General features: G+C 37.6%; 2 protein-coding genes across 4 annotated transcripts in view; one reads left to right on the top strand and one right to left on the bottom strand.

Annotated features, from left to right (window-relative positions):
- aopep (aminopeptidase O (putative)) overlaps positions 1-6,962 on the top strand; it is a 93,590-nt gene extending 86,628 nt beyond the window's left edge. Inside the window, exons 16-17 of one of the 2 annotated variants that reach the window (XM_067394892.1) lie at positions 226-381; positions 6,667-6,802. In XM_067394892.1, coding sequence (XP_067250993.1) covers positions 226-366 — 141 coding nt within the window. In that variant the 3' untranslated portion in view covers positions 367-381; positions 6,667-6,802. Of the gene's footprint in view, positions 1-225; positions 382-6,666 lie in introns of both variants that reach the window. The other variant, XM_067394893.1, reaches the window with a different exon arrangement.
- Positions 6,963-8,061: 1,099 nt separating this feature from the next.
- fancc (FA complementation group C) overlaps positions 8,062-27,040 on the bottom strand; it is a 32,211-nt gene continuing 13,232 nt past the window's right edge. For both annotated transcript variants that reach the window (XM_067394896.1, XM_067394897.1), the window contains 11 exons: positions 24,550-24,657; positions 23,021-23,085; positions 22,691-22,855; positions 22,207-22,363; positions 17,069-17,124; positions 16,268-16,367; positions 15,916-15,991; positions 12,013-12,106; positions 10,971-11,145; positions 10,653-10,853; positions 8,062-8,213 (listed from right to left, as the gene is read on the bottom strand). In XM_067394896.1, coding sequence (XP_067250997.1) covers positions 8,073-8,213; positions 10,653-10,853; positions 10,971-11,145; positions 12,013-12,106; positions 15,916-15,991; positions 16,268-16,367; positions 17,069-17,124; positions 22,207-22,363; positions 22,691-22,855; positions 23,021-23,085; positions 24,550-24,657 — 1,338 coding nt within the window. In that variant the 3' untranslated portion in view covers positions 8,062-8,072. The remainder of the gene's footprint in view (positions 8,214-10,652; positions 10,854-10,970; positions 11,146-12,012; positions 12,107-15,915; positions 15,992-16,267; positions 16,368-17,068; positions 17,125-22,206; positions 22,364-22,690; positions 22,856-23,020; positions 23,086-24,549; positions 24,658-27,040) is intronic.

Genomic DNA, 27,040 nt, shown 5'->3' on the forward strand with positions numbered 1-27,040 from the left:
TTTTCCTGAAAGTTCGCTTTGGCAAGTCGTTTCGAACTTCCAAAAAGAACACAAAACGAACTTCGTTTTGGCCCGATTTTGTTCGAAATGATGTCACATCAGTTCTTTCTTCGATTTCGTTTGAAGTATACTGGGGCCTCACTAAGATTAGGAACAGAGTTTAGATCTCTTTCCCTCATAAAGAACACTTCTTGATTCTAGTGTGTGTGTTTGTGTGTACGGCAGGCCATGGGTGTGTATTTGTACGGTGAGTTGATGCTCCAGGAAGATGCCCGGCAGCAAGCATTAGCACGGCATTGTCTATCCATGATTAAAGATGACATGGACCAGTCAGCACGCGGCGTTGTGGAGGAAATGATCCTCTGAATTCAGACAAATCAGGTAAGAGTGTCACGTCCCCTCTGAACTTTACTGTAGTTTGAAGTCAAAAACGATCAGCTCATTCTGGAAAAAACGGTTCCACAGTCAGCTCATGCCGTCTCAACCTGCACCGTCAACAGATTTTAATGGCTGAGTAACAGCGTGTCCCATTACTTGGTTATTTTTGGACACGTTCAACAAAAAAGTCGTATATTATGTAAGAGTTGCTTTGAAAAAAATCACTCAGTAGCCAGAGAGATTCAGAAGTCATAAAAAAGCTCTTTTGTTTTTACTCCCCTCATTAATAAAGATCCACTCCCCATGTCCTGGCCACCACCACATTCACATTCTTCCAGAAGCTCCCGCCTGCTTCTTCTTTTCCAGGAAGCCTGTCGAAATCTGTTTGTATTATGATGAATTCGGAATGTGCTCCTTAAACAATTCCCAAGCACCAGAAAAGAAACGGGTCAGCAGCTTTTTTTTTTTCCAGGACTTTAGGAGAGAGGTGGATCCCTGTGCCCTTACTACATGAAATTCCTGCCTCCGCAAGGGAGGGATTCCCTGGGTCCACATAATTTGTTGCTTCCTTAAAAGCTGTGGAGGACTGATATATGGTGGTAACCATGAACGGAAGAAAGGGTAATTGTCTGGCTTTGAAGCGGCCTCTCTCACCATCACAACAAGATATTATTCTGTTTAACCGAGCAGCACGGGCCGCTCGTCAGCCTATGGGAAAGAGACAACTCGTGGGCCCTGAGATAAATCCATTAGTTGTCTCGCTCCAGTGTTTTTGGTGAAGCTGTGGTGCTTTTAATCCCGGCAAGACAGTTTTATTTGTTTGAGGACTCAGAGGAGACGGGCAGCTTTTCCAAGATGTTGTGGTTTATGTCACTTGACTTGGATGAATCACGCCGGTCAAAGCGTTTATTCTGCAATTTGTGCAGCGCTAATGCAGCATTTTCATTCTCAGAGAGCCTGTTTGTCTTCAGAGGTCAGCGTCTAGCCGGTGTCGATAAATCTTCGGTACACATTGGGCGTCTGCCTTGCTCAGACGTGCTTTGAAATGTGCTAAATTCTGATAGCAGATTACACCTGTTGTTTTGAAGTACGCCAAACAGTGTCAGGAAAAGCTATTAGACCTGAATAATGGGTGTTGTGCTTAGGTTGTTTCAGTTTTTGCGTTAATGATGTTTCACTCGCCTAATATCTTATTAAAAAATACTTTACAATTTGTTAATGACACCTTTTCTATGATAAGAATGTTTTATTTATTTAAATATATATTTAAAAAATGCGATAATGTCAAATTATTTTGATATGAGGAAAAAATGTTTTAAAATTTAAGTAGTTTGACAATCTTTTATTATTTCTTTGAAAAAATATTGTATTAAGCAATTAAGTTTTATTAAAATATTAATATTTGAAAGTCAACCAACATGCATACAACTGTCAGAGAGAGGATAGAGCTAAAATATAAAAAAACGTCTTTGAAAATAGTGCTATATATTAAGATGTATCTATAGACTATTTATAATACATGATATATTTAGGATGTAAGGTAATATATTTTTTATTTGATGGTTATACCACATGACATTTTATTATTACATTTCATTCAATTGAAACTTTTCTTGAAAATTGTATAAATGTTTTTCAAAAAACATGAACTCACCATTAAAACATACATTTGCTGCGGTGCCTATTTTAAACTGGATTTTAATCGATTTTTTCTCTTCATATACACTCGTACACATCACTGGTTCTTTTTCTTTCTTCAGCTGCGTTTGTAAAAACCTCCAGACAGACAGTTTTCAAAATAAAGAATTCCCTTCATTCCTAGATGTTAAAAGCAGCCATAGCTCATGGCTCAGTCTGCCAATTACAGTCGGTGTACTTCAGAAACAGTAACAATATCCCACAAGTGTAAGAGAACTCTTGAGAAATGTGTCGGGGCTGAAATCTGAACGTTGGAGTCGGTGGAGTTTGGAGGCCTGTGAAATGCGTCTTGATGGGGATAATGAGGGACATATCTGCGGCCCAGCCAAGCGTGCTCAATCGCAGGAGAGCGAGAGGATCTGCAGGTTTTGCCTTTCATGTTGCTGGCTGTGTGGGTTCCTGGCGTGCTGATTTGTGACTTAAGATAAAAATCACATTGCCAGGGATTACCACACAACCGCCGCCCGGACGGCTGCTATGGCAACCAGAGGCACCATCTTAACGTAGCTTGAGAAAATAAAAATAAAAGAAGACATGGCTTTTCTCTGTGGGCCTCCGACAGGATGACAAGAAAATGCAGAGGAGGAACGCTTGCCTGCCGACGAGCGGCGTGGGTGAACGAGCGTGTACGCATGAGTGTCGAGGAGAGACTCTCAGAGCAGGTGCAGAGCTTAGCTGATTGGTGAACAGTGATTGAACTCTTTGTTCACAGTGGCTAAGTTCTGCACCTGATGAGAGGATGACAGACAGAGAGAGACCTCTGGGAATGGCTTTTCCCCTCTTTTCTTCAACCTGTTGCAGACGTGAAGTGCTAAAAGTGTAATAATGATTATACATTCACACGTGAAACAAGTTAGAGAAACGGAAGACAACTTGAAAGAGAATCTGGAGGGTGTCTGTAGTTTAGTTTGTATTGTAAGACTTTCTTCACGCCTGTCTTTACCAGTGAGGTCTACAATACCTAGAGAAAGCCTTCTGTTAGCATTTCTTGGTTGGCACCAATCAGTGGTCAGTTGATCGCTTAAGAAAATTATATCAAGGTTAGGGATGTGCAAAGAGCATGCATCCTTTACATAGAAGGTCAGCAAATAATATCCTACTGTTTAAACGTTTGGGGTCAGTAATGGTACTATTAAGCTTGAAGTGTAGCATGCTATCACACGGTGTGTTAAAGGGTTAGTTTACCCAAAAATTTTAATTCTTTCATTAATTACTCACCATTATGTTGTTCCGGAACACAAATGGAGGTCTTTTTGATGAAATCTGAGAGCTTTCTGACTTCTCCATAGACAGCTACGCAACTGTAACTTTGACACTTCAAAAAGTTCATAAAGAGATTGTAAAACTAATCCATGTGTATTGAGTGGTTTAGTCCAAATTTTCTTAAGAGACAGTCACTTTTTATAATGAATAGATTGAAGTTAGGCTTTTACTCACATATAAACATTGATCAGCGAACATAAAGGTTTAAACCACTCAATTCATATAGATTGGATTTCCGATCTCTTTACAAACTTTTTGAAGTGTCAAAGTTGCAGTTGCATAGCTGTCTATGGAGGGACAGAAATCTCTCAGATTTCATCAAAAAGATCATTTGAGTTCTGAAGATGAATGAAAGTTTGCAACGACATGAGGCCAAAGTCCCTTTCAAGGAATGCCGGTTCACTCGGCGGCCATATTTGCGATGCCTCCGGGCAGCTATTTCGGGCATCCAAGACCAAGTCCTATCTGTTTGAATTTGGGAATCCTGAAATCTCAAAAACTGCTTGGTGAACTCACAATTAAATAACATATATCAAATCATCAACAAAATCTGACATGAAATGTCCCATAATTGTTGTTTCTTATGCTCAAATAGCATTAAAAAAAAATCTTACTTTTCAGGCTAGACGAGCCAATGCGCATGTGCAGTCCTGAGCGCGAGTCTCAGGTTTCTATGGGAACCGGAGCTTCTAACTGCAGCTGCAGTGACACAATGACTTTATCAATCAGCAATTGGCTCTTTTACTTAGAAGGCGGGATGTACTCCGCCATATTGCATGTTGCAGTTTCTCCAATTCATAACTAATAGTGAACTTTCTTTCTATATCTAAAGTCTTTGATGAGGCTGAGTGATTAATGACAGAATTTTCATTTTTGGGGGAACTAAACCTTTAAGACTCTCTCCTCAAAGTTGTATCTCAATTTATCCTCTTTCAAGGACTGCAGCTAAAATATTAAAAAATAATAAACCTCCAGAATGCTAACAGTCCTAAGCCTTTCACTAGCTACTTTATAAAGCAAATCAGGCACTGCTAAATCACCTACTATGATGAATTCATTGCAGTTTGTTTTTTCTCTACTTTTTTTGTCAGAATTACTTCTGTATGACTGGTAATGGAGAAAGATGCTGTTTGCAGTCTAGCAGGCAATGCTAACTTGCCAAAATTCGACCCCTGGTTTTCATACCCTAACATTTTCCAGCATACAGTTCTTTCAGATCCCTCCCATCAGACTGAGAATTCATATATCACTGTGCAAATGTTCTTTGAGGGTTTCTGGAGTAAAATGAAACTTTACTGTAGCAGTGCAGTACGATGCGGTTGCCTTCATAATGAGCTGATTGTGAGATCCTTCCACAACGAGCATAACAAACTCTTGCCGAGAGCGCTCGGGTTGGTATGACAGATGAAGAGCGAGTCTGAGATGGTGGAGATGGCTGTAATGAGGGCTGAAAAGAAACAGACTGAGCTAATGGAGCCCACAGTGAGATGAGGAGCCCAGGAGTTATTGTCTTCCTCCTCCTCCATAGGCTCAAGCATCTAACAGCATCACTATGTACTTGTATGCGAAAAACAAAATCGTTTTACTCTCTCCTACTGCTGGGCCACAAAATCCACATGAAATCCAGCGGAATTCTGGGAAATGTGGACAGGAGGAGGGATGGAGCAAGACCCGGCCACACAGACCAAAACATCTGCATCTCTGGACTGTAAAAACAGCTCCACTTTTAGCTTTGATGGGTGAAATATGAAAGACAGCAATTGAGACAGGAAGTTGTGCTTAAAAGGACCTCTGCAGATTGAGTTAGCGGACGGCCAGCGGCCAGCATGCCGTCTTCTAAGTCATGACAGATGTATGAGTTAAATATGAAGCTGAGAAGAAGCTGGCCATAAATGACTATATTTAGAAGCTGTTTAAAGATGCATTACCATCCAAGGCTAGTAAAAATGGAATTAGTTGCACGGTCCGTATTTAAAATGTCATTAGGAGATATTTTGTGGGAAATGAAGTGCTAAGCACCTTCAGCTGAAGCGTATTATCCCATATCTGATCCTTCCATCAAGTGGCCCATGCTGAATGTGAATCATATGTGAGCGTGTGCGAGAGATAGATGGACCTGGCCTCCCGTGCCTACTGAGCTGATTACAGTCCTGTAGAAACACTGGCTCAGTTCAGCAGGAACAGGAGTCTGGTCCACAGACCCCCCCCACCTCCAGACAACTCGTCTCTCCTGCTTCAGCCTGTACTTGTAGGCTCATCCACACACATGTATCTCACTACATTTTAAGTGTGCCTACCTTGGAAGACACATTAGTGTTGTTATCGTTAACAAAATACTACAGAGCAAAATTACTTACATGAAAAGCTATTCCCCATCGGCTCCCCCAAAACTATTTTAAATAGCATTTTAGCCATTCTTTTAGTACATTCTTTTATTATACATGCAGCTTTAATACCTTAAATAGAAAACAACGAAATTACCACATTCAAGGTCCAAAAAAAGAAAAAAAAAAGTCATAAAATTGTTAATGTGACTACAGTGGTTGAACCTTAATGTTACGAGCAGCATGCATGTGATGCTGATGCAGGAGTCGGCCAATACTGAGCCGGCGTTCGGACATAAACACGGAAGTGCTGAACTGCGTTCACTGCATCAACTGCGTACGAGGCCGACAGAGGAGAGAGAGAATTTGTTAAATAAAGTCGTTTTTTGTCGCTTCATAACATTACGGTTGAACCACTGTAGTCATGTTGACTATTTTAACAATGTTTTTACTACTTTTCTGGACTATGAATGTGGTAATTTTATTGCTTTCTATAGAGGATAAAAAAAAAAAAAAAAAAAAAAAAAATCAAAAACATCTTAATTTGTATGAAGAAGTTGAACGAAGGTCTTACAGGTTTGAAACGACATGAGGGTGAGTAATTAGTGACAAAAATTAGATTTTTGCGTGAATGAAACTAACTACAACTTTTTCCTCAAACTCCTAATTAATAGTTAGTAAGGTAGTTGCTGAGTTTAGGTATTGGGATGTAGAATACAGTTATGCAGAATAAGGCATTAATATGTGCTTTATAAGTACTAATAAACAGCCAATATCCTAGTAATATGCATGCTAATAAGCAACTAGTTAATAGTTGGGAACTGGACCCTAATCTAAAGTGTTATCTTATTTCTTTTATTCTTTAATGTAAAGCACTTTGAATTACCATTTTCTATGAAATGCGTTATATAAATAACTTGTCTTGCCTAGGTACATTATTTATGATGTCTTGACCGTGAATCATCAGGTTTCATGTAGTGATTCTGGCTCTTCTGTTTTGCAGGTTTCAGATCTGTCTGGTGTGCAGTCACATGTTCAACTCATGGAAATCAAGCAGAATCCCACTGACACCTGCTCACTGTTGCTCAGAGAGAACAACGAATGGAATATACACAAAAAACAATCTATCATTAGGGGGATTGTTTTCCATCATTGCACAATTCAGTGTTTAAGCTAGAAGACATGAAATAAAGCCAAAATGTCCTACTTGTGTATTGTCAGAAAGAAATAAAAACAAATCCTGTACTCAAATGTGTGTGTCATTCTGAAGTATTAGTGGGTTGGGCTACCTGAACTGACCTGAACCACACCAAGGTACAGCTTGTTTTCGTGCACGTTGAAGACGACGTCAGCATTTTCTGAACCCGCTCACCTTGTGCCCACTACGTCAAATCCCAGAGTTCCGATCAGATAATGAAAAATGTTTGTGGTTGAAATATGTGCAGATGACGCATGTTTGCACGCTAAACATGTCACCTTATCCACACTGTTTGTGTTTTTACAACACCTCACACATGATTCAGGTACATTTCTGTGGCTGACCACACATTTTACACAAAATATTTTGTTAGAATTGTGGTCTCAAATACTAACCTTTTATTAAGTTTCATTTACAATATTAAGTAACTAGGGATATAATTATTACACTAGTATTAAATGTGACAATTCATCTACTTTAACAGTATTTCAAATGAAAGACATTAGTGACATTCTTCTAGTTTAAACAAGGCCGTAAATTCAGTATGACCCAGTTTTGAGTGATAAACACATGCTTGAGAGGCTTGAATAGGGAAAACGCTCAGAGGAAATGGTCCTACAGGGAGATAGAGACCCACGGAGAAGCACTAGTGACGATGGAGTCTAGAAAGTAAAGTACAGAGACTAAACTATTCAGGAGGCCCTTTGCTGGGAGTTCACACACACACACACACACACACAGATGTGAGCGTTCATGTGGCGAGAAGGACTCCGGCATGCTCTCCTGTCAAAAGTGTGTGTGGGAGGACAGTGAGGGAAGACAAACGGCGTGTTAGCTAGACGGAGCTCCGCAGTCAAACAACAAAGACACCAAGCCCAAACACTCACGAAATACAACCGCAGATCTGACAGCAGTCACATCGGTGGAAATTTACTTTCTCGGATCCGCGTTTGATGTCATCCAAACACACAGATAGAAATACATGTGTTCTTTTTATTTGGCTCAATACATCAAGTGCAGAGGCCCCTCTTGGGTTTAGAGGGAGAACACCCACTGCTTTTAAAGTTAAAAACGGCAGCTGGGCTTCTCTTCTATAAATGCCATATCGTCCCACCCAGCATTTCGGCGCGTAACTGAGCCACGCCAGGATTCCTAGTCCTAATAAATAGTTTCACCAAGCGCTCAAAGCTAGGAGTTTTTATGCGAGGCTCTTAGGTTTGGAGGAGGGTGTCCTGAAGCGTCCTCAGCCTGGAATGAACCCTGTCGTCCCGCGAGGGAGCACTGTTTAGTCTGCAGCGTATTGAAGCGAGGATCCACAGTGCCCTGCGCTTCACAGCGGCCTCAGTCAGCACCTGCCAGCATCACAAAACACACACGTTTGGGTAATCAGCCCTCACAATTTCCACTGGAACACAGAAATTATTGAGTGTGCATTAAAGTGTGTAATACTCAGTCATTATCTGCAAAGCCCATATGCTGCTATTTTTTCAATGGAACACAAAGAAAAAAAAAATAGAGATGCATTCAGTAGTTTGGTGCTGGTTTGATGGGATTAAGAAAAATGTTTTTTTAAGTCTAAAAACTTCCTATAAAAAGAGGATGTGAGTCGCACCATACACAATTAAAACACTGTGTATTTTGCAATGTTAAAATTACATGACTGGCTGAGTTTAAAGGTGCCCTAGATTCAAAAAATGAATTTACATTGGCATAGTTAAATAACAAGAGTTCAGTACATGGAAATGACATACAGTGAGTCTCAAACTCCATTGTTTCCTCCTTCTTATGTAAATCTCATTTGTTTAAAAGACCTCTGAAGAACAGGCGAATCTCAACATAACACAGACTGTTACGTAACAGTCGGGGTGTACGCCCCCAAAATTTGCATATGCCAGCCCATGATCGAGGCATTAGACAAGGGCAGGACGTCTGGATCTGTGCACAGCTGAATCATCAGACTAGGTAATCAAGCAAAGACAATAGCAAAAAATGGCAGATGGCGCAATAATAACTGACATGATCCATGATAACATGATATTTTTAGTGATATTTGTAAATTGTCTTTCTAAATGTTTCGTTAGCATGTTGCTAATGTACTGTTAAATGTGGTTAAAGTTACCATCGTTTATTACTGTATTCACGGAGACAAGACTCGTTATTTTCATTTTTAAACCCTTTGCAGTCTGTATAATTCATAAACACAACTTCATTCTTTATAAATCTCTCCAACAGTGTAGCATTAGCCCGTTAGCCACGGAGCATATAGCCTCAAACTCATTCAGAATCAAATGTAAACATCAATATAAACACTGTACTTACACGATTAGACATGCTGCATGACGAACACTTTGTAAAGATCCATTTTGAGGGTTATATTAGCTGTTTGAACTTTTTTAATGTTGTTTAAGGCAAGCGCGAGCTCCGGGGGCATAGAGCATGAAATTTAAAGGGCCACACACCCTGAATCGGCTCATTTCTAATGATGCCCCAAAATAGGCAGTTAAAAAAATGAATAAAAAAAAAAATCTATGGGGTATTTTGAGCTGAAACTTCACAGACACATTCAGGGAACACCTTAGACTTATATTACATCTTTTAAAAAAAGTTCTAGCGCACCTTTAACTAAACGTCAGAGAATCCTCACACTCATTGGCTGCTGCCTCTAGATACGCTAGTAGCGCAGTGTTGTTTGGTGATGCGAGGAGCGAAAATTAAACAAAAGGAACACACTTATCGTGTTTTACCAGAGAAGACAACAGATAAACCAATACCTGTATGGCTGAAGAAAAAGAAAAGGTCTGAAGCCAGAAGACAGACAGACCAAAAACAAGTGCAAGGTGAAAAAAAAATGGCAAAAATCCTACAGAAGCCATTTCAACCACATAATTATGACATAAAAAGTTAAAATGATGAGATACTAAGCCATAATTATGAAATAAAAGTAAAAATTATAAGATTTAAAGTGATTATGGCCTAAAACTTCAAAATTACAAGATAAAAAGTCATCATTTATGACAAAAACAATGATAAAAGTCATAATTGTAAGTCAAAATTATGACAGTAAAACTTAAAATTATGACAAAATTGACAAAGTCAATTTACATAAAAGGTTGAAAGTATGACAATGTTATTAGATTGAAATTATTGGATAAAAAGTCAATTATGACATAAAAAGAACAGATCTATCAATGATTTCAGAAGACTGGTAATATAAAGCACAAATCAGGTGATAATTTTTGGTTTCTGTTTGTCAGATTTGACAGTTTGACAGCCCATGGTCACTATGAACTGTTTTATGAAAAACACCTGCATTAATATTGTGTAAAACATCACATTTTTGTATTATGATTTTGGTTGAAATATCCCTGTATGTAAACAAAGTTGAGGCCTCACCTTGCCATAAAAGAGCCACTCTAAGCATTCAAGCAGTTGGGGGTAAACTTGTTTTTGTACTCTCTCTGTGTGTGTGTGTGTGTGTGTGTGTGTGTGTGTGTGTGTGTGTGTGTGTGTGGGTGTGTGGGTGTGTGTGTGTGTGTGTGTGTGTGTGTGAAACGCTTCTGATTTTAAATGTGTCGTAAACAGCAGACGGCCTTTTTTTATTCTGTTGTTCTCTGCATACCACAAGAACTAGCGTAGGGTCAATAAAGGCACTGATGACAACTTAATTGGTCTGCGCACAGCCCTCGTCTAGTCTTGAATAGGCCACCGGGTTCGCATGAGTAAACCCTTGGCATTTGTAGACGTAAATGTAATTTCGCAATGTGCTGAAACTGAATCAGTGAAGAACTCACCTTGTCAGTTATTTCAGTGATAATGCTAACAGGTCCGTGGGAAAAGATGGCAAAGTTTGAAAACAGATGCAGGACGAGGTTTGTTGAAAGGGAGGAGGAAGAGGAGGACAGGAGCTCTTTCACGGCACTGAGGTGACTATGAGGGGGAGGACGAGTGAGAAACAGCATCCTTAGATGAGTCCAGGCTTCTCTGGCCAATGCCTGAGATTAAAACAAAGAGGAGGAAGCCATCAGTAATTTTCCAGTCTGCTTCACTTTGCTGTTTTTAACTTGTGACGTAAGGTTGACTGACTTCAGTGCCATAATTAGATAGCTTACGGTTTGTTGGGACCTCTGGTGCCCTCTGTTGGTGGGGTGGTGGAAGAACGTCAGGAGCCACAGCAGCGGTTCGGGATTCTCAGGCACTGCCAGAACAAGCAGCTCAACAGCTGTGTCCACCCAGTACCCACACTGCACCAGCAGGAACCAAGCCTCAAAAACAGCCTCATACGCCCTGGAAAATCACCATCCACCCAAACACACAATGGAAGAACATAACAGTTATTTACTGGTACATATGTGGTCTGAAGAAAGGTAGAGAGACAAGTTATTATTTAACTGTCCATTTCAATGAATTTCAAACTTTAATTCAAACTTTGGTTTGTTTGCTTTTTCATTAAAAATATTTTGTAACATTATACAGTAAATGTCTTTACTGCCACTTTTGACTGATTTAATGCATCCTTGCTAAATAAAAGTATTCATTTCTTTTGAATGGTAGTTGAATGGCAGTTGTGTGTGTGTGTGTGTGTGTGTGTATATATTATATTATATATTTATTATATTATAATTATATTATATTATATTATATTATATTATATTATATTATATTATATTATATTATATTATATTATATTATATATAGAGTATACAGTTATTCACACCAAACACAACAATAGGTCTATTCACATCAAGGATGAAACGAATATCCCATGTCTGGCTAAATTAAAAACACATTTTATACTTATGTGCATATATTATATATGTACATATATTATAAAAGAACTTTTAAGGGGTTGTCATGTCTGTAGTACAAAGGGTAATGTGTTACAACCATTTTTTAAGTCATTCAGGACATTCCACTTGGTGCGGATAGACCTTTTGAGTATTTTTCCGGGACAAGCATTTGTCAAGAGCAGCTATTTACTTCAGGTGAAAACCTATCACTGAATATCTGATTATCTGTGTCCAAATACCCTCCTGTGTCAAGCTTGAGCTGTCCAAAAACATACAGGATTACTGTGTGGGAAATCTCTCCAGTAACAGCACAGCAGATGATAAGAAAGCAATGAAGTGTAGAGTGTCTTGAAGCTCATCTCACCTGACATCTTCTCCCGCCTCCTCGTTCTCGGTCACGCTCTGAAGTAAACTTCTGATCCAGCTCAGATGATCCAGCAAGGCTTCCCTGGGAACCTCTGAAACAGGGTGAAATGAGAAATGCAGAAATGAGACACTTTTGAAATTGATTTTGAGCTGGATACCAAACTTACCCACTGACAGCAAACCTCCAGATGAAATGGTTTCAAATGACCATTTGCAAGGCCTTAAATAGGCCTTCTTGATCAGTTTTTCCATAGGAACTATAGCTATCTGCTACATTATTAGTCAAGGTTTTGCTCTTTATGAAGATACTGAAATATATATTTTAAAGCAAGACACGACAGTCAAAAAACATGTTTTTTCATGCACTGGGTCAGTTTTGAGATTTTGTGCTATTTGGCTTTTCATAAGGTGTTGGTTCACACTAGTGGAAAACAAACGTTGCACTTAATCTCTTTGCATCTGTAGATTTTAATTACAATACATATCTTTAAAGTCTGTTTTCTCAAAATCTCAACTTCAGTAGCACTTACATTAAACATTACAGCTTTATTCCAATCTATATTCTGAGGGGCTTGTTCATTTATCATCTGCTTGATTTTTATACATTTCAATCCTAAAAACATGGTGATTTTATTCTCTGTTTACAGTATTTTACAGTATTTTAGTAATAAAAATAGATCTCCAAACTGTAATATGTCAACAAGATGAAACAAGAATTGTGAACCTGGCTTTATCAAATGTTCAGATTATCTCATCTGGAATTGTATGAAAATTAGTGCATATTTAATTAGATAATGCTTAATATATTCTGTCAGGTTTGGAACAACAAGAGGGTGAGTAAACAATGGCAAAATGTTCGTTTTTGAATGAACTGTCCCTTTAAGTAGCGCCACATTCAAAGATCATGGCCTATCTTTAGTTCCATGAGGTAAATATCTAAGCTCCGGCATTCACACGTCTCCTTTCAGAGACGAAGGCCCCCTTCATGTCAATCATTCCATGTACAATGACAACTGAACCAGCGCAAACAAATAATCCTAAAAAAAGAGCCCCTGGCGCAGCAGGCACCTGAGGTCTGCAGCTATTCTTCAGTTGTGCTGGTTATAGAATAGGTGGCATTGTGAGGATATCCTCTGGAGTTCAGGAGGCACTGAAGAGCCCAGGGTCCTTTGGGAGCCGAGCCAGAGATGGATATCAGAGGACTGGACTGAAGCGGGCAGGGTGGGTACAGGAGGAAGGAGCCTGTTTGTTTGGGACTGCTCTGATTGAGGGAGGGAGATAAGGCCAGGCTTGGGAGACTTCAGATGGTGGAGGTTTAGGATGAATGATTCAAATGAAGCTCTAGCCACTCACTGAGATAATACCGATCTTTTAGTCATGTTCAGTCAGTTTATAAGGTTATCATTTTGGATGAAGTGGTGTGGGTTGTGTATGAGTAAAAGAAAGAGATTTGATGTGTGTTGGAATTTGCTAGTGATCTGATATAATTAAACTATACTATGTAGCTGTGTCTCCCCTTACTGTAGGAAACATGACATGCATGTGAGAAAAGTTATATGTTTTCATTCTAAAAACCCATTTAAAGCAAATTCATGTAAATAATATGAGAAGCAAATTAATTTTATGTCAAAGCAAACTGATCAAGGTCTACAAATATGCACTACCTTTTAAAAGTTTAGGTCAGTAAGATTTTTTAAATGTTTTTGAAAGTAGTCTCTTGTGCGCACCTAGGCCGATTTTATCAAAAATACATTAAAAAGTGTAATATTGTAAAATATTATTACCAATGTATGTATAAAATGTAATTTATTCCTGTGATGGCAAAGCTGAATTTTCAGCATCATTACTCTAGTATTCATTGTCACATGATCCTTCAGAATTCATTCTAATATGCTAATTTGGTTCTGAAGAAACATTATCTTTAGGGCCCGAGCACCGAAGGTGTGAGGACCCTATTGTAATTGCTCAATCAGTTCTTCTTCTTCTCCAAAATGAATCGCATTTTTGAGGGCCTAAACATGAAAACTCATGAAACTTTGCAGATGCGTCAGAAGTGGAGAAAATTTACATCTGATATGGTTTTCAGGATTAGATGTGGCAAAATGGCTCGATAGCGCCACCTACAAAATTTCAATTAAGCGCCCTTCACACTATGTTTTAGTGTTTTGCCATGAAACAGGAAGTTGTTGTTTCCTCGGCCATACAATGTCAGATCTGCCCCAAACTTCACATGTTTTATTAGAGGCCTAGACTGAAGACATCTATATGACAATATTCAGTAACAGTCATAGCGCCACCTGTGGGCATCAAGAAATGTTATGTTTTACACTGTGATTAACTTCTCATAGAGATTTAACCAGAACCACATCATATTTGGTCAGTCTAATTTTAAGGCCTTTGTGATGTTAAATTGCGAAGATCTAGAGTTTTCACTGAAGGGCGTGTCAGTGGCGGCCTGACAATGTCTGATGTTTTGCCATGAAAGAGGAAGCTGTTGTAACTCAAGCATACAGTGTCCGACCTGCCCCAAACTTCACATGTGTGATAAGAGTCCTGGCCTGAAGACATCTATTTGACAATATTCAGTTATTCATAGCGCCATCTACTGGAAAATGTCATGCTTTACACTGTAATTCATTCCCAGAAACACATTTCCATATGCCACGAAGTGCCAAACATACTAGAAACACGTTAAATCATGCAACACTTGGCTAAATGCTAATGTGTGCGAATAATGCCAAACAGGAAGTTGTTGTAACTCAGACATACAATGTCCAGTCTGCTCCAAACTTCACATGTTTGATAATAGTCCTTGCCTGAAGACATCTACATGGCAATATTCAGTTACAGTCAAAGCGCCACCTGTTGGCAGCAGGAAGTGAGGCATTTTGAAATGACTTTGCCATATTTCAACTGTATTTACTTGCTTACATGCATGTCACCCACTGTTCACAGTTTTCCTAATGCCAACGGGTGCCGTTTAGCCCAGGTGCGAGGGCCCTTTCGTCGCTGCTTGCAGCTTTAATTATTATCATTATTATTATTATCATCATCATCGTCATCATTAATAATCATCAGTGTTGTAAACAATTTTGCTGCATAATATTTTTGTGGAAACTGTGATTCAGGATTCTTTGATGAACTGAAAGTTCCAAAGAATAGTAACATGATACTGTACTTTTATAACATGATGAATGTCTTAACTGACACTTTTTAATGCATCCTGGCCGAATAAAAGAAGTATTGAAAAAAAAAATAATAATAATCTTACTGACCCCACACTTTTGAATGGTATTGTATTTCATAAAATCGGGTGATTTTCAGGTTAAGGATCAGGCTTTTTTTTTTAATCCTAGTTTTACAAGGAATGGTGTAATTGTATAATTCTATAGTATTAATGTTTTTCATGTTCTTTTGTTTTCATTGCAATAAATGTGATATACTGTATTGAAAAGGTCAATAAATGAAATTAAAAAAAAAATAATATTTTTCTCAAAATGATATCTGTGGTGTAAAGTGTGCCAGATGTGCTGGTAAATTTTCCTGACTGGTTTATGGATATTTTTCTAAAAAATGTGAATAATACACACTAATCCCATTCAAAGCATTTTTGGTACACATTTTGTTGGTTCTGTATAACCTGCTAGCGTTCCACTGTACCATTCATGGTACATCAAGAGACCTTAGGAATGCTAAGGGGACAAACCAATTTTTATTTTATTCTTATTTGAAATGTAAATCATTTATAAATAATTCAACTTACAGTTTACCCCTAAAGAGAGATTTTGAAAATCAATTTTAGCTGATAGGAAACACTGAAATAATTTGGGTAAAAAGTGACACAGCTTACCCACAAGCTTCAACACAAGAGCTTTCTCAGAGATTGTAGGTGATGCTGTACCTGATGGTGCTGTCAGTAAAGGAGAGAGTAAACTGGGCGTCACGTTTGGGAAGAAGGCTCTGAGTGGTAGACGATCCTACAAATCATATATGCACATAGATATCACAACAAGTCGAAACTTGAAATCTCTCTTTTGTGTCGTTTGAGAGCCACTAGTGGCACCAAACAGACCTGCCAATCACATGCAAACTCCACAGAGGCCATGCATTATTATTTCTCTGCCTTGTTTTCTTTTTCTTATGGCTTCTGTGGGATTTCGTATTTTTGGAAACAATCATTTTTTTGTCATTTCGGTTTGGTGCTGCTAGTGCCAGAGAAATTACACATTCACATTCATGAAGTTAGTTTGTACCTGTGGTTTCTGTCCAGTCAGTCTCTGGAGGAAGCAGGCAGTGAAAACCTGTATGAGGGCTCTCACGGCCAGGTTCTCATCAATCTCTGTCAACACATTCCTGCACACACACACAGACATAATTTCACACTGTTTCCAAAATGTTATTTACTTCATGTTCGTCTTAGACACTAAGAATGTATTGTGGTGTAGGTAAACAGCATGATTTACTTTGTTTAACATTTTAAATGAATAATAATAACAAACATTATTCACACTAAAGATTTAATCTATGCTTTGAATAGGAAAACATCGAATCATTATAAGAGATGAATAACAGTTTAGTATTCTTTGAAAGCTCCCAATAGCAGCCTAAATCAGAAATTGTCAATAATAAAAATAATATTGGCCAGTACTCAAATAATCACTGATAGAACCAACAAAATATTACTAACTGATTATGTTGTAGTCAATTGATGCTTTTTCCTGTGAGCTTTTTGTATTTTTATGCATAGTAAAAAAAAAACCTGGAGCCTTTTTTTTTTTTTTTACCAAAAAAAATTGTCAGATAAATACCATAACCAAGTTTAGAGTTTTGTTCTTCCCTCATATTTAAAATATTTAATATATATATAAAATATTTCTCATATTTGGATGGTTTAATCGAACTAGTATATAATATATTATATTATATACAGTATGAGCCAGATGGAATCTGAAGGGGGAATCATTTAAAGATGGTCTGTGATGCATTTAATGGTGTTCTGTGGACACAGATTCTGCGTACGTCTAAATAAAATAAATACAAAAGCCAATATTCACCTGTAAATCTCTGTGACTGTGAGAAAGATGTGGCAGTAATGGGCTGATGCTTGAGGCTGGTGGGGAAAGAAGAACATTGCAGTGCATTATTTAGGAACAATGTCTGGTTGTCAGCTCCTCTCTCAACCACTAGGAGGCAATGCTGCAATAATAATGAGGACCCATTGGCATCGCCCACAGATCCTCTCCCATAATTCACTGCTGTGAGTTTAACAGCCAAGTTTCTTACCAACAAAATGAACATTGCTTTATTATACAGCAAATATCATCTGTTTTAAATTCATTTGAAAGAGTAAAAAAAAAAAAAAAAAAAAAAATCACATCTAAGCAGCTGTACATGCGTGTCTGGTGCAGCACGTAAACTTACATGCTCATATTTTAATAGAACAGGTTTCATTAATACACCCATAGTTCATATGGGCAAAGAATGTCATAAAAACATTTCACCCAGACCCAAAACATCAGTGCTCCATCAGAAAGCCCACATGTGCTCCTGCGGTCTTTGATCCTCAGAGCATTTGTCTCTGTGCATGTGTTTGTGTGTTTGTGTGTGTGTGTGTAGGCCACAGGGAGAAGCCTCATTATTCTCTCCTTCATTTGGGACCATTAAAACGTCTGCCCCACCCAGCCCACAGGCACCCTCATCTCCCCTCTGCACGCACACACGCACGATCCTCACACACCAACCCTTCCAAAGCCCCCCCCCAAACCCCAAAGCATCTCAGATATTCCCGTAACCCCAGCTATTCAACGCTTGCCAAAAGCCGCCAATTTGCTGCTCCAATAAAAAGAGACGCATTTCAGCAACAAACATTAGATGGTATGATCCCGTCTCAGAAACAGAAGAAAGAGCAATAGAAACAAGAAAGAGAGAGAGATCACAGAAAGAATACGGAGTTCACCAACTTACAGCCAAAGTCATAAAACCAATGAACGAAACTGTATGACTGCAATCACAAGCAATTTTTCACACAATAATTCAGATGCACCTGGAGCCAAATTGTTAATATACAACACCATTTCATTCTTCACCTGATCTTCATAAATAAGCGATTCAGACACTCGTCATCAGACAATCGTCATACACTACTGTTCAAAAGTTTGGGGTAAGTTTTTTTTTTTTTTTAAGAAATTAATACTTTTACAAAAATGTTTCTATTTCAAATAAATGCTGTTCTTTTAAACTTTCTATTCTTCAAAGAATCCTGAAAAAAAAGTATCACTTTCCACAGTTTTTACTGTCTTTTGATTAAATAAATGTAGCCCTTGTGAGCATAAAAACATTTAAAAATCTTACTAAACCCAAACGTTTTAACGGTAGCTGATTCCAGTTTCTCTCCAATTCACAGGTGCCCTCCTGTCTAGGATCAAACCTACAGTCTTTGCTTTATCACCTAACCCTTTGGTAGCCTCAAAAAAGCATCTCTCCTTAAAGGATTAATTCACTTTCAAATGAAAATTTCCCCAAGCTTCACTCACCCTCAAGCCATCCTATAACTCCGATTGTGTTCATCAGAAAGAAGAAAGTCATATACACCTAGGATGGCTTGAGGGTGAGTAAAGCTTGGGGAAATTTTTATTTGAAAGTGAACTAATCCTTTAAAGGGATAGTTTACCCCAAAGTTTAAAATGTGCCCTAGAACGTTCTTTCACAAGATGTAATATAAGCCTAAGGTGTCCCCGGAACGTGTCTGTGAAGTTTCAGCACAAAATACCCTATAGATTTTTTTTTTAATTATTTTTTTTAACTGCCTATTTTTGGGCATCATTAACTATGCACCGATTCAGGCTGCGACCCCTTTAAATCTTGCACTTCCTGCCCCCCGAGCTCTCGACAGTGCATAAACAAAGTTCACACAGCTACTATAACCTTCAAATGGATCTTTACAAAATGTTCGTCATGCATACTGCATGCATGCTTCGGATCATGCGAGTATAGTATTTATTTGGATGTTTACATTTGATTCTAAATGAATTTGAGGCTATGCTGCGTGGCTAACGCTACACTGTTGGAGAGATTTCTAAAGAATGAAGTTGTCTTTATGCATTATACAGACTGCACGTGTTTAAAAATTGAAAATAACGACGGCTCTCTTGTCTCCGTGAATACAGTAATAAACGATGGTAACTTTAACCACATTTAACAGTACATTAGCAAAACATTAGCAGTACACTTGCTTACCTAGTCTGATGATTCAGCTGTGCACATCCAGACGTCCTGCACTTGTCTAATGCCTTGAGCTGGCATAATGCAAATATTGGGGCCGTACATTTTAATGATCCCGACTGTTGCGTAACAGTCGGTGTTATGTTGAGATTCGCCTGTTCTTCGGAGGTCTTTTAAACAAATGAGATTTATATAAGAAGGAGGAAACAATGGTGTTTGAGACTCACTGTATGTCATTTCCATGTACTGAACTCTTGTTATTCAACTATGCCAAGGTAAATTCAATTTTAAATTCTATGGCACCTTTAAAATGATGTAATAATTTACTCACCCTTATGTTGTTTCAAACCTGGGCTGCATTTCCCAAAAGCATTGTGAGCCCAAGTTGATCGTTCTCTACGATCAACTTAGCTCAAGATGCTTTTGGGAAACGCAGCCCTGTATGACTTTCTATATTTAATTGGAACTGGAGCTGTCAGGAGCTACAGTGTAGGGGAAGATAATCTTTAAAAAAATTGGTTTGTAGATAACAAATTTTAGACTGAATATAGTGCATGAGTAGTTTGTGTCACTTTTATAACACTTTCATGATCATTTTTCTGACATTTTATGGTGTTTTTTTTGTTGTTGTCATTTTAGAGCTTGACAGCCCCAGTCCCCATTTACTTTCATTTGTACAGAAAAGAGCGACCATGACATTCTTCATAAGTTCACCTTTTGTGTTTTACAGAAGAAATAATACAGGTTTGGAACAACATGAGGATGAATAAATTATCAATAATTTTCAAAAACAAAAATTGAGAACTATTGTTTTAAGTCTCTAAAATCTCTAAAATTTAGAGATCACGTGAGCAGAGGCATAGGAAAGGGCTGTCCGCTTTTATTTTTAATGAAGGCCGAAGCTTTCTCTCCCTAGTGAAAACAGATGGGCTTTCCGAACACTCATCCATACCTTCTCCTAACACTTCATGGAGGGTCAATTACAGCATAGCAAAAACATCCTCTTTCTGGCAATGGGATGCTGGAAGATGCTGTTTATTGTTATTGGAGCTAAGCTTTGAGGAAGGTGGATGAAAACAGAAATGTGAAACTAATTTCTGGTTTCCCCTTTTTGATTGCGGTTTAAACAACTTGTTCCTGCAACGTAAACATACCGCACAGTTCAATATACTCTGAAGCACAAACAATTTCGAGTTGAATGCAGTTGCATTTGGGCCTCATTTTACCTGTCTGTACCGCTCAGAATGAGACGCTAAACAGATCATAACGAACCTCAAACATCAGCTACATGATGACTGTTTGACGTCCTTAGACAGACATGTAAATAAGGTTTTGATTTCAGTCATTTTAAGTTCCTTTATGAAATAGCCTCATAAAGATGTGTATGGACCACGGGTCTGGTTCACGTCACACTGTTTGCGTCTGTTCTTAAAAAGAGGCCAGCGTACAGCTGTTAATCTTCATACACTGTATACCATACGAACAACAGACCATCAAATTCCTTCTTTACTGCCATAGTTTTACTGTCAACACAGCAGCAACAAATTAATTAGCAACCGAAGCAAATATTATGACATGCGGTACTAGTTGCCATAAAACATAACAGTGTGAACTTGTTGCTAATAAACATGGTGATGGTCTGTTGTCCTAAGGTGCTGATATATCTGGCTGATTTTAAGAGTAAAGACTATTAATATTTTGACAATATGCAACTTTACATTCGTTGTAATCAAAAAGTTTCAAAGTAACCATTTAAAAAGTGAAAATTTGAATTAAAAAAAAACTTATATATATATATATTTAATTAGTGTCTCGTAGTCTTATTTAACATTATTTCCTTAAACAACACTAAAATAAAATAAAATAAACAGTACAGTCCAAAAGTTTGGAACCACTAAGATTTTTAATGTTTTTAAAAGAAGTTTCATCTGCTCACCAAGGCTACATTTAGTTAATTAAAAATACAGTAAAAAACAGTAAAATTGTGAAATATTATTACAATTTAAAATAACTGTGTACTATTTAAATATATTTGACAAAGTAATTTATTCCTGTGATGCAAAGCTGAATTTTCAGCATTGTTACTACAGTCTTCAATGTCACATGATCCTTCAGAAATCATTCTAATATGCTGATTTGCTGCTCAATAAACATTTATGATTATTTTCAATGTTGAAAACAGTTGTGTACTTTTTTTTCAGGATTCCTTGATGAATAGAAAGTTCAAAAGAACAGCATTTATCTGAAATACAAAGCTTCTGTAGCATTATACACTACCGTTCAAAAGTTTGGGGTCAGTAAGAATTTTTATTTTTATTTTTTTCAAAAGAAATTAAAGAAATGAATACTTTTATTCTGCAAGGATGTATTAAATCAATCAAAAGTGGCAGTAAAGACATTTATAATGTTACAAAAGATTAGATTTCAGATAAACACTGTTCTTTTGAACTTTCTATTCATCAAATTATCCTGAAAAAAAATATTGTACACATATATTTTGTACAATTGTACACATTAAATGTTTCTTGAGCAGCAGATCAGCATATTAGAATGATTTCTGAAGGATCATGTGACACTGAAGACTGGAGTAACGATGCTGAAAATTCAGCTTTGCCATCACAGGAATAAATTACTTTGTGAAATATATTCAAATAGAAAACAGTTATTTTAAATTGTAATAATATTTCACAATATTACTGTTTTTACTGTATTTTTAATTAAATAAATGTAGCCTTGGTGAGCAGACGAAACTTCTTTTAAAAACATTAAAAATCTTAGTGGTTCCAAACATTTGGACTGTACTGTATATAGTATATATGTATATAGTATGTATATAGTAAATAAATACATTGAACTAAAATTTGTTTATTTTCAGATTTAAATGACCGATTTTTAATGTGGTCTCAAACATGAGACCCATTAAAAAAAAAATACCAGTATTTAATGCTAATAGAGAAGAAATCAAGTTTACCAGTAATGAGTCATTAACATGTTTGTCCAGACTCTGTGTCATTGTTTCATGGTCAGACAGCACAGATTCCAGTAAGCTCACTACTGCCCCCTCCAGACAGGTGGGGCTAAGACACCACAGGTTCACCACAGCTTCATCCTCCAACACAAGCCTCTTACTGTGTAAGAAAGAAACACATGAAAAACAGTTACACTTTATTTTAAGGTGTCCGTGTTACAGTGTAATTATATATTTACGGGCTGAGTAATAACAGTTAACTACATATACTTACTATAGGGTTAGGTTGAGGATTAGGGTTTGGTTTAGGGTTAGTCGCATGTAATTATGCATAATGTATAGTTATAACTACAGTAACTAAATGTAATGTTTGTAACAAGGACATTGTATAATAAAGGGTTACCGGGAAAAACATACACAGGTTAAGAGTGGACATCATGCTGTTATTAAACACTGCATTACAACATTTCAGTGTAATGAAACTCACCTAATCAAGGCATTACTGACTTCCTTAATAAACTCTTGATTCAGACAGGAAGAGCCACACAACATGGAATGCTTCAATAGAGCTCCAATGAGAGGAGCCATCTGAGGACATGTGACCAAGCCAATGCATGCCGTTGACATGGTGTGAATATTCTCGTTTGAACATCTACAAAAAGCGATTACTGAGTGAGGACTATACTTATATACACACATACATATACACACTATATAAACATATACACATATGCATACACACGGAAGGCATTTGATAAATATCTGTTGTTACAGGCACTGTAAAGGTGATTCTAGAGTGAGATTAAGCATTTATTACCTTGCTGATGTTTTTGGCAAGCCGTCACAGCTTTTAATGACCTCCTCTGTCATCAATGACACCACCTGAAAGTGAGAGCAGGACGCAACAGTTTGCCTATAATTTCAGAAATGTAATGAAAATGCAATTTAAAAACTAGAGTGGAAAATAAATCCACGGCTGGGCAACATATTGAATATTCACAATGTATTCACTATGATTTTGCCAGTGATATAAAATTACATTGTGAATGATTTTAATAGGATTTTTATTTGTCCATTTCTAAACAACACACTGCTAGACTAGTTTTACAAGCCCTTCAAGTGATGCAATATGTAAGAAAGTGTTAAGACATACAGAATCTCAATAGCATTAAACTTCATCAGCAAAAAAAGGCAGTTTAACATGTTTTTTATGATTTGTTTGCATCATAACTCCAATTTTCATTCTTAAAAAAACATTATTTAGTATGTATAGGTAAATACTGCTGTTTATTATTGCGTACTATTTTATTGGTGCAAATAAATTATTCAACATAAATGACTCAATATTCATCTTCCTGGTGTTCATAAAGTGAATCAACTGCATTATTTAAACTTAAAGGAACACTCCACTTTTTTTGAAAATAGGCTCATTTTCCAACTCCCCTAGAGTTAAACAGTTGAGTTTTACCGTTTTCGAATCCATTCATCCGATCTCCGGTTCTGGCGGTACCACTTTTAGCATAGCTTAGCATAGTTCATTGAATCTGATTAGACCGTTAGCATCGCGCTTAAAAATGACCAACGAGTTTTGATATTTTTCCTATTTAAAACTTGACTCTTAGTTAAATCGTGTACTAAGACCAACGGAAAATAAAAATTTGCGATTTTCTAGGCTGATATGGCTAGGAACAATACTCTCATTCAGGCGTAATAATCAAGGAACTTTGCTGCCGTTCCATGGCTGCAGCAGTGCAATGATATTACGCAGCACTCATTGCACTGCTGCAGCCATGATACGGCAGCAAAGTTCCTTGATTATTACGCCTGAATGAGAGTATAGTTCCTAGCTATATCAGCCTAGAAAATCGCAAATTTTCATTTTCTGTCGGTCTTAGTACACGATTTAACTACAGAAGAGTGAAGTTTTAAATAGGAAAAATATCAAAACTCTTTGGTCATTTTTAAGCGCGGTGCTAACGGTCTAATCAGATTCAATGAACTATGCTAAGCTATGCTAAAAGTGGTACCGCCAGAACCGGAGATCAGCTGAATGGATTCGAAAACGGTAAAACTCAACTGTTTAACTCTAGGGGAGTTGGACAATGAGCCTATTTTCAAAAAAAGTGGAGTGTTCCTTTAACTTTTCACTGAATTTTACTTCTAGATCAAACATTTTCAATCTACTTAGCTAATAGTGGCTGTTCACTATGAATAGATGAAATCGAAAATCATCAATAGACAAAGAAAAAAAAAAGAGAAATCTTTTAGCCTTAGGCCTCATTTCCCATCACACTACCATTCTATTATTAACTAACATGCCAAGGCTCTGAACAGTGTTTCCCAAACCTTCTGAAGAGCCTCTGAGTGGTATCGCTTCGGGCTTGATCCAGCATGTTTTACTGTAGCATGAGCTACACTGCCCTCCTCCTCCGAGATCAGATGACACAACATATTCTGTCCAGAACAGATACAGAACATAAAACAATGCAGACGACAGCTTTTAAACAAACACCCTCCGTTTATGGTGACAATTTTAACACACACCATGAAACATCAATAAATGTGAATTATTTTGTTTTGTCTATAACTGGACAACTCTTTGCTCACCATAAATACATCCCCATTTTGCACACAAATAAGAAAAAAAGAGAAAAAAAGACAATGGATCGGGTGGCAAGGCCGGTCTGTTTATGAAAGCACAGGGTTTAAGCCTTGACAGAAAACATGTCTGCTTGTGGTGGGGCCATGTGGTTTCTTTAGGTTTACAGTATGCTAAGATGTCCTCCACAGACCCAAAGAGGCTCAATTACTACCATCTGAACAGCAAAAACACACTGCAGATCACACTTAAGTCTAAGCTGGGCTGCGGCTACAGCAAAGGCCAATGAAATGCAGCCTTTTTATATTCTATAGTTTTTTTCTCTCTACCTTGAGGTGGAGAAACATGGCATCTGCCATGATGGGCGTTTTTTTTTTTTTTTTGGTCTTCAAAGTGGTAATTTAGACAGTATAAACCACATGGATGCCAAGGCTAAATCAAAACAACTTGTACAATATTCCTAAAATGAAAAGAAAGAGAACAGAATGTTTGAGAGGAGCACATATTCACTTCTCAGATGTTTACTGATCAAGGCATCACATGACTCTTGCCTAAAGGTCTTGACTCAAGCCTAAATATCTTCAAAGAAACAAGCAAACAAAATACATTATTAAATTATTAATGTTAAAAATGAAACATTTTCTTGATCTGGGTGGTTGCTATTTGCTATGTAGTTGCTAGGGCACTGTTCAGGAGGTTTGCTTTGATGGTCCAAGTCAAAAGATCAACAAGCCATATGATTTAAATGCATTCAGGTCTGTTCTGATGCAAGTTGTTTTAAGTTAAATGTATATATTTTGTTTGGAAATATTTTACAGTAATGTTGATGTCGATTTGTTAAATGAATGTGAGTTTCTTAAATTTGGACTGTGTTTGAGCAGGCATGAGTAATAAGTTCAAAGGAATTTCATTAAATCAACTGATTTCAAAGGAAAACATTCTTATATCTAATATAAAAATATAAGCAAATTGCATTTCTCATGAATCTTGCATAGCATTATTTCTGTACTTCATATAAAAATTTCAATTTTCAAAGAATTTTTTAATTTTTCATTGATTAAAAGGGGTACATGTAGTAATAACTTGATAATAACAAAGTAACTTTCAAAAAAAAAATCTGCATTCAGTTTATGTTCCATGCAAATGCAGAATATTGTATGCAGATTTTGAATGCATGATGAGGATTTTTCATGTTGGGTCAGGGGCAAGTTTCATACTAAAGTTTAATCCTTATGGTTAGGGGTTTCAAACATAGGAGAAATGAAGGCAAATCAAAAGAGTGAAAAAGTGACATATTAAAGACAGGGTCATTCTGCTCAGCCTAAAATATTATGTCTGCAGAGGTGAATGTACTTAAAGAGACCACACAAGTCTCCCTAAAGACTGTTCCAGACCCTCAGGAGCCCTGAAGGAGCAGAGGGGCCATCAGACATGGTATGGTCTCTGTGATGTGGAGAGAGTGAGTCAGGCTGGCGCTCCAAAGCAAAAGCCCAAAGTAGAATGGGCAACAGGCCCTTTAATAACAGACAAAAAAACTTCAGTCCGTGGCTCTGTGGAAGCATCGTTATTCTTCTTCATCTCTTCTACTGGGCTAAACCACCCACATGAAGAACACGACCAAGCTGGCTTTGTGAATGACAGGACCATTTGTTTATTCATGTTGAGTGACTAAAGGAACACAGGCCATCACCGCCGTTGAGGCTCTTGGGGGGTCAGCTGGAATCATCCCAGATGAACCTCACATCGCAACCCATGCTGATCGACATGAAGGCTTTCTCAAATGGCTGAGCCTTCAAATGTTGACAGTGACAGTAAACAGCACTCGTAACAAACAAGGAATGGGGATAAACGGAAAAACACACAGTCCATTAGGACCGCAACAAACATGAGAATGGAAAAATAAGAGATCAACGGCTTGGAAGAGGCAAGACGTCAGACTGGGAGGAGAAGAAAGACCCCCGGGAAATTAACTCAAACCAAATCAATTTGGTAAAACACAACAAGAGAACAAATGAGAATGCGACCTGCCATTAATCAGAGGACACAAAGTGGCACACTTCCTGACTCAAACCTTAAGAAAAGTTTCAAAAATATGCCCTAGAGTCACCATGAAATCAAAACCAACTATTCTTATTTAGGGGTGTAACGATACGCTCAGGTCACGATACGATACGTATCTCGATACGGAGTTCACGATATGATACGTATCACGATATTTTGAACAAAATGAAACTGAAA

This window comes from Chanodichthys erythropterus, chromosome 9 (genome assembly GCF_024489055.1).
Source record: "Chanodichthys erythropterus isolate Z2021 chromosome 9, ASM2448905v1, whole genome shotgun sequence".
Taxonomy (NCBI): Eukaryota; Metazoa; Chordata; class Actinopteri; order Cypriniformes; family Xenocyprididae; genus Chanodichthys; species Chanodichthys erythropterus.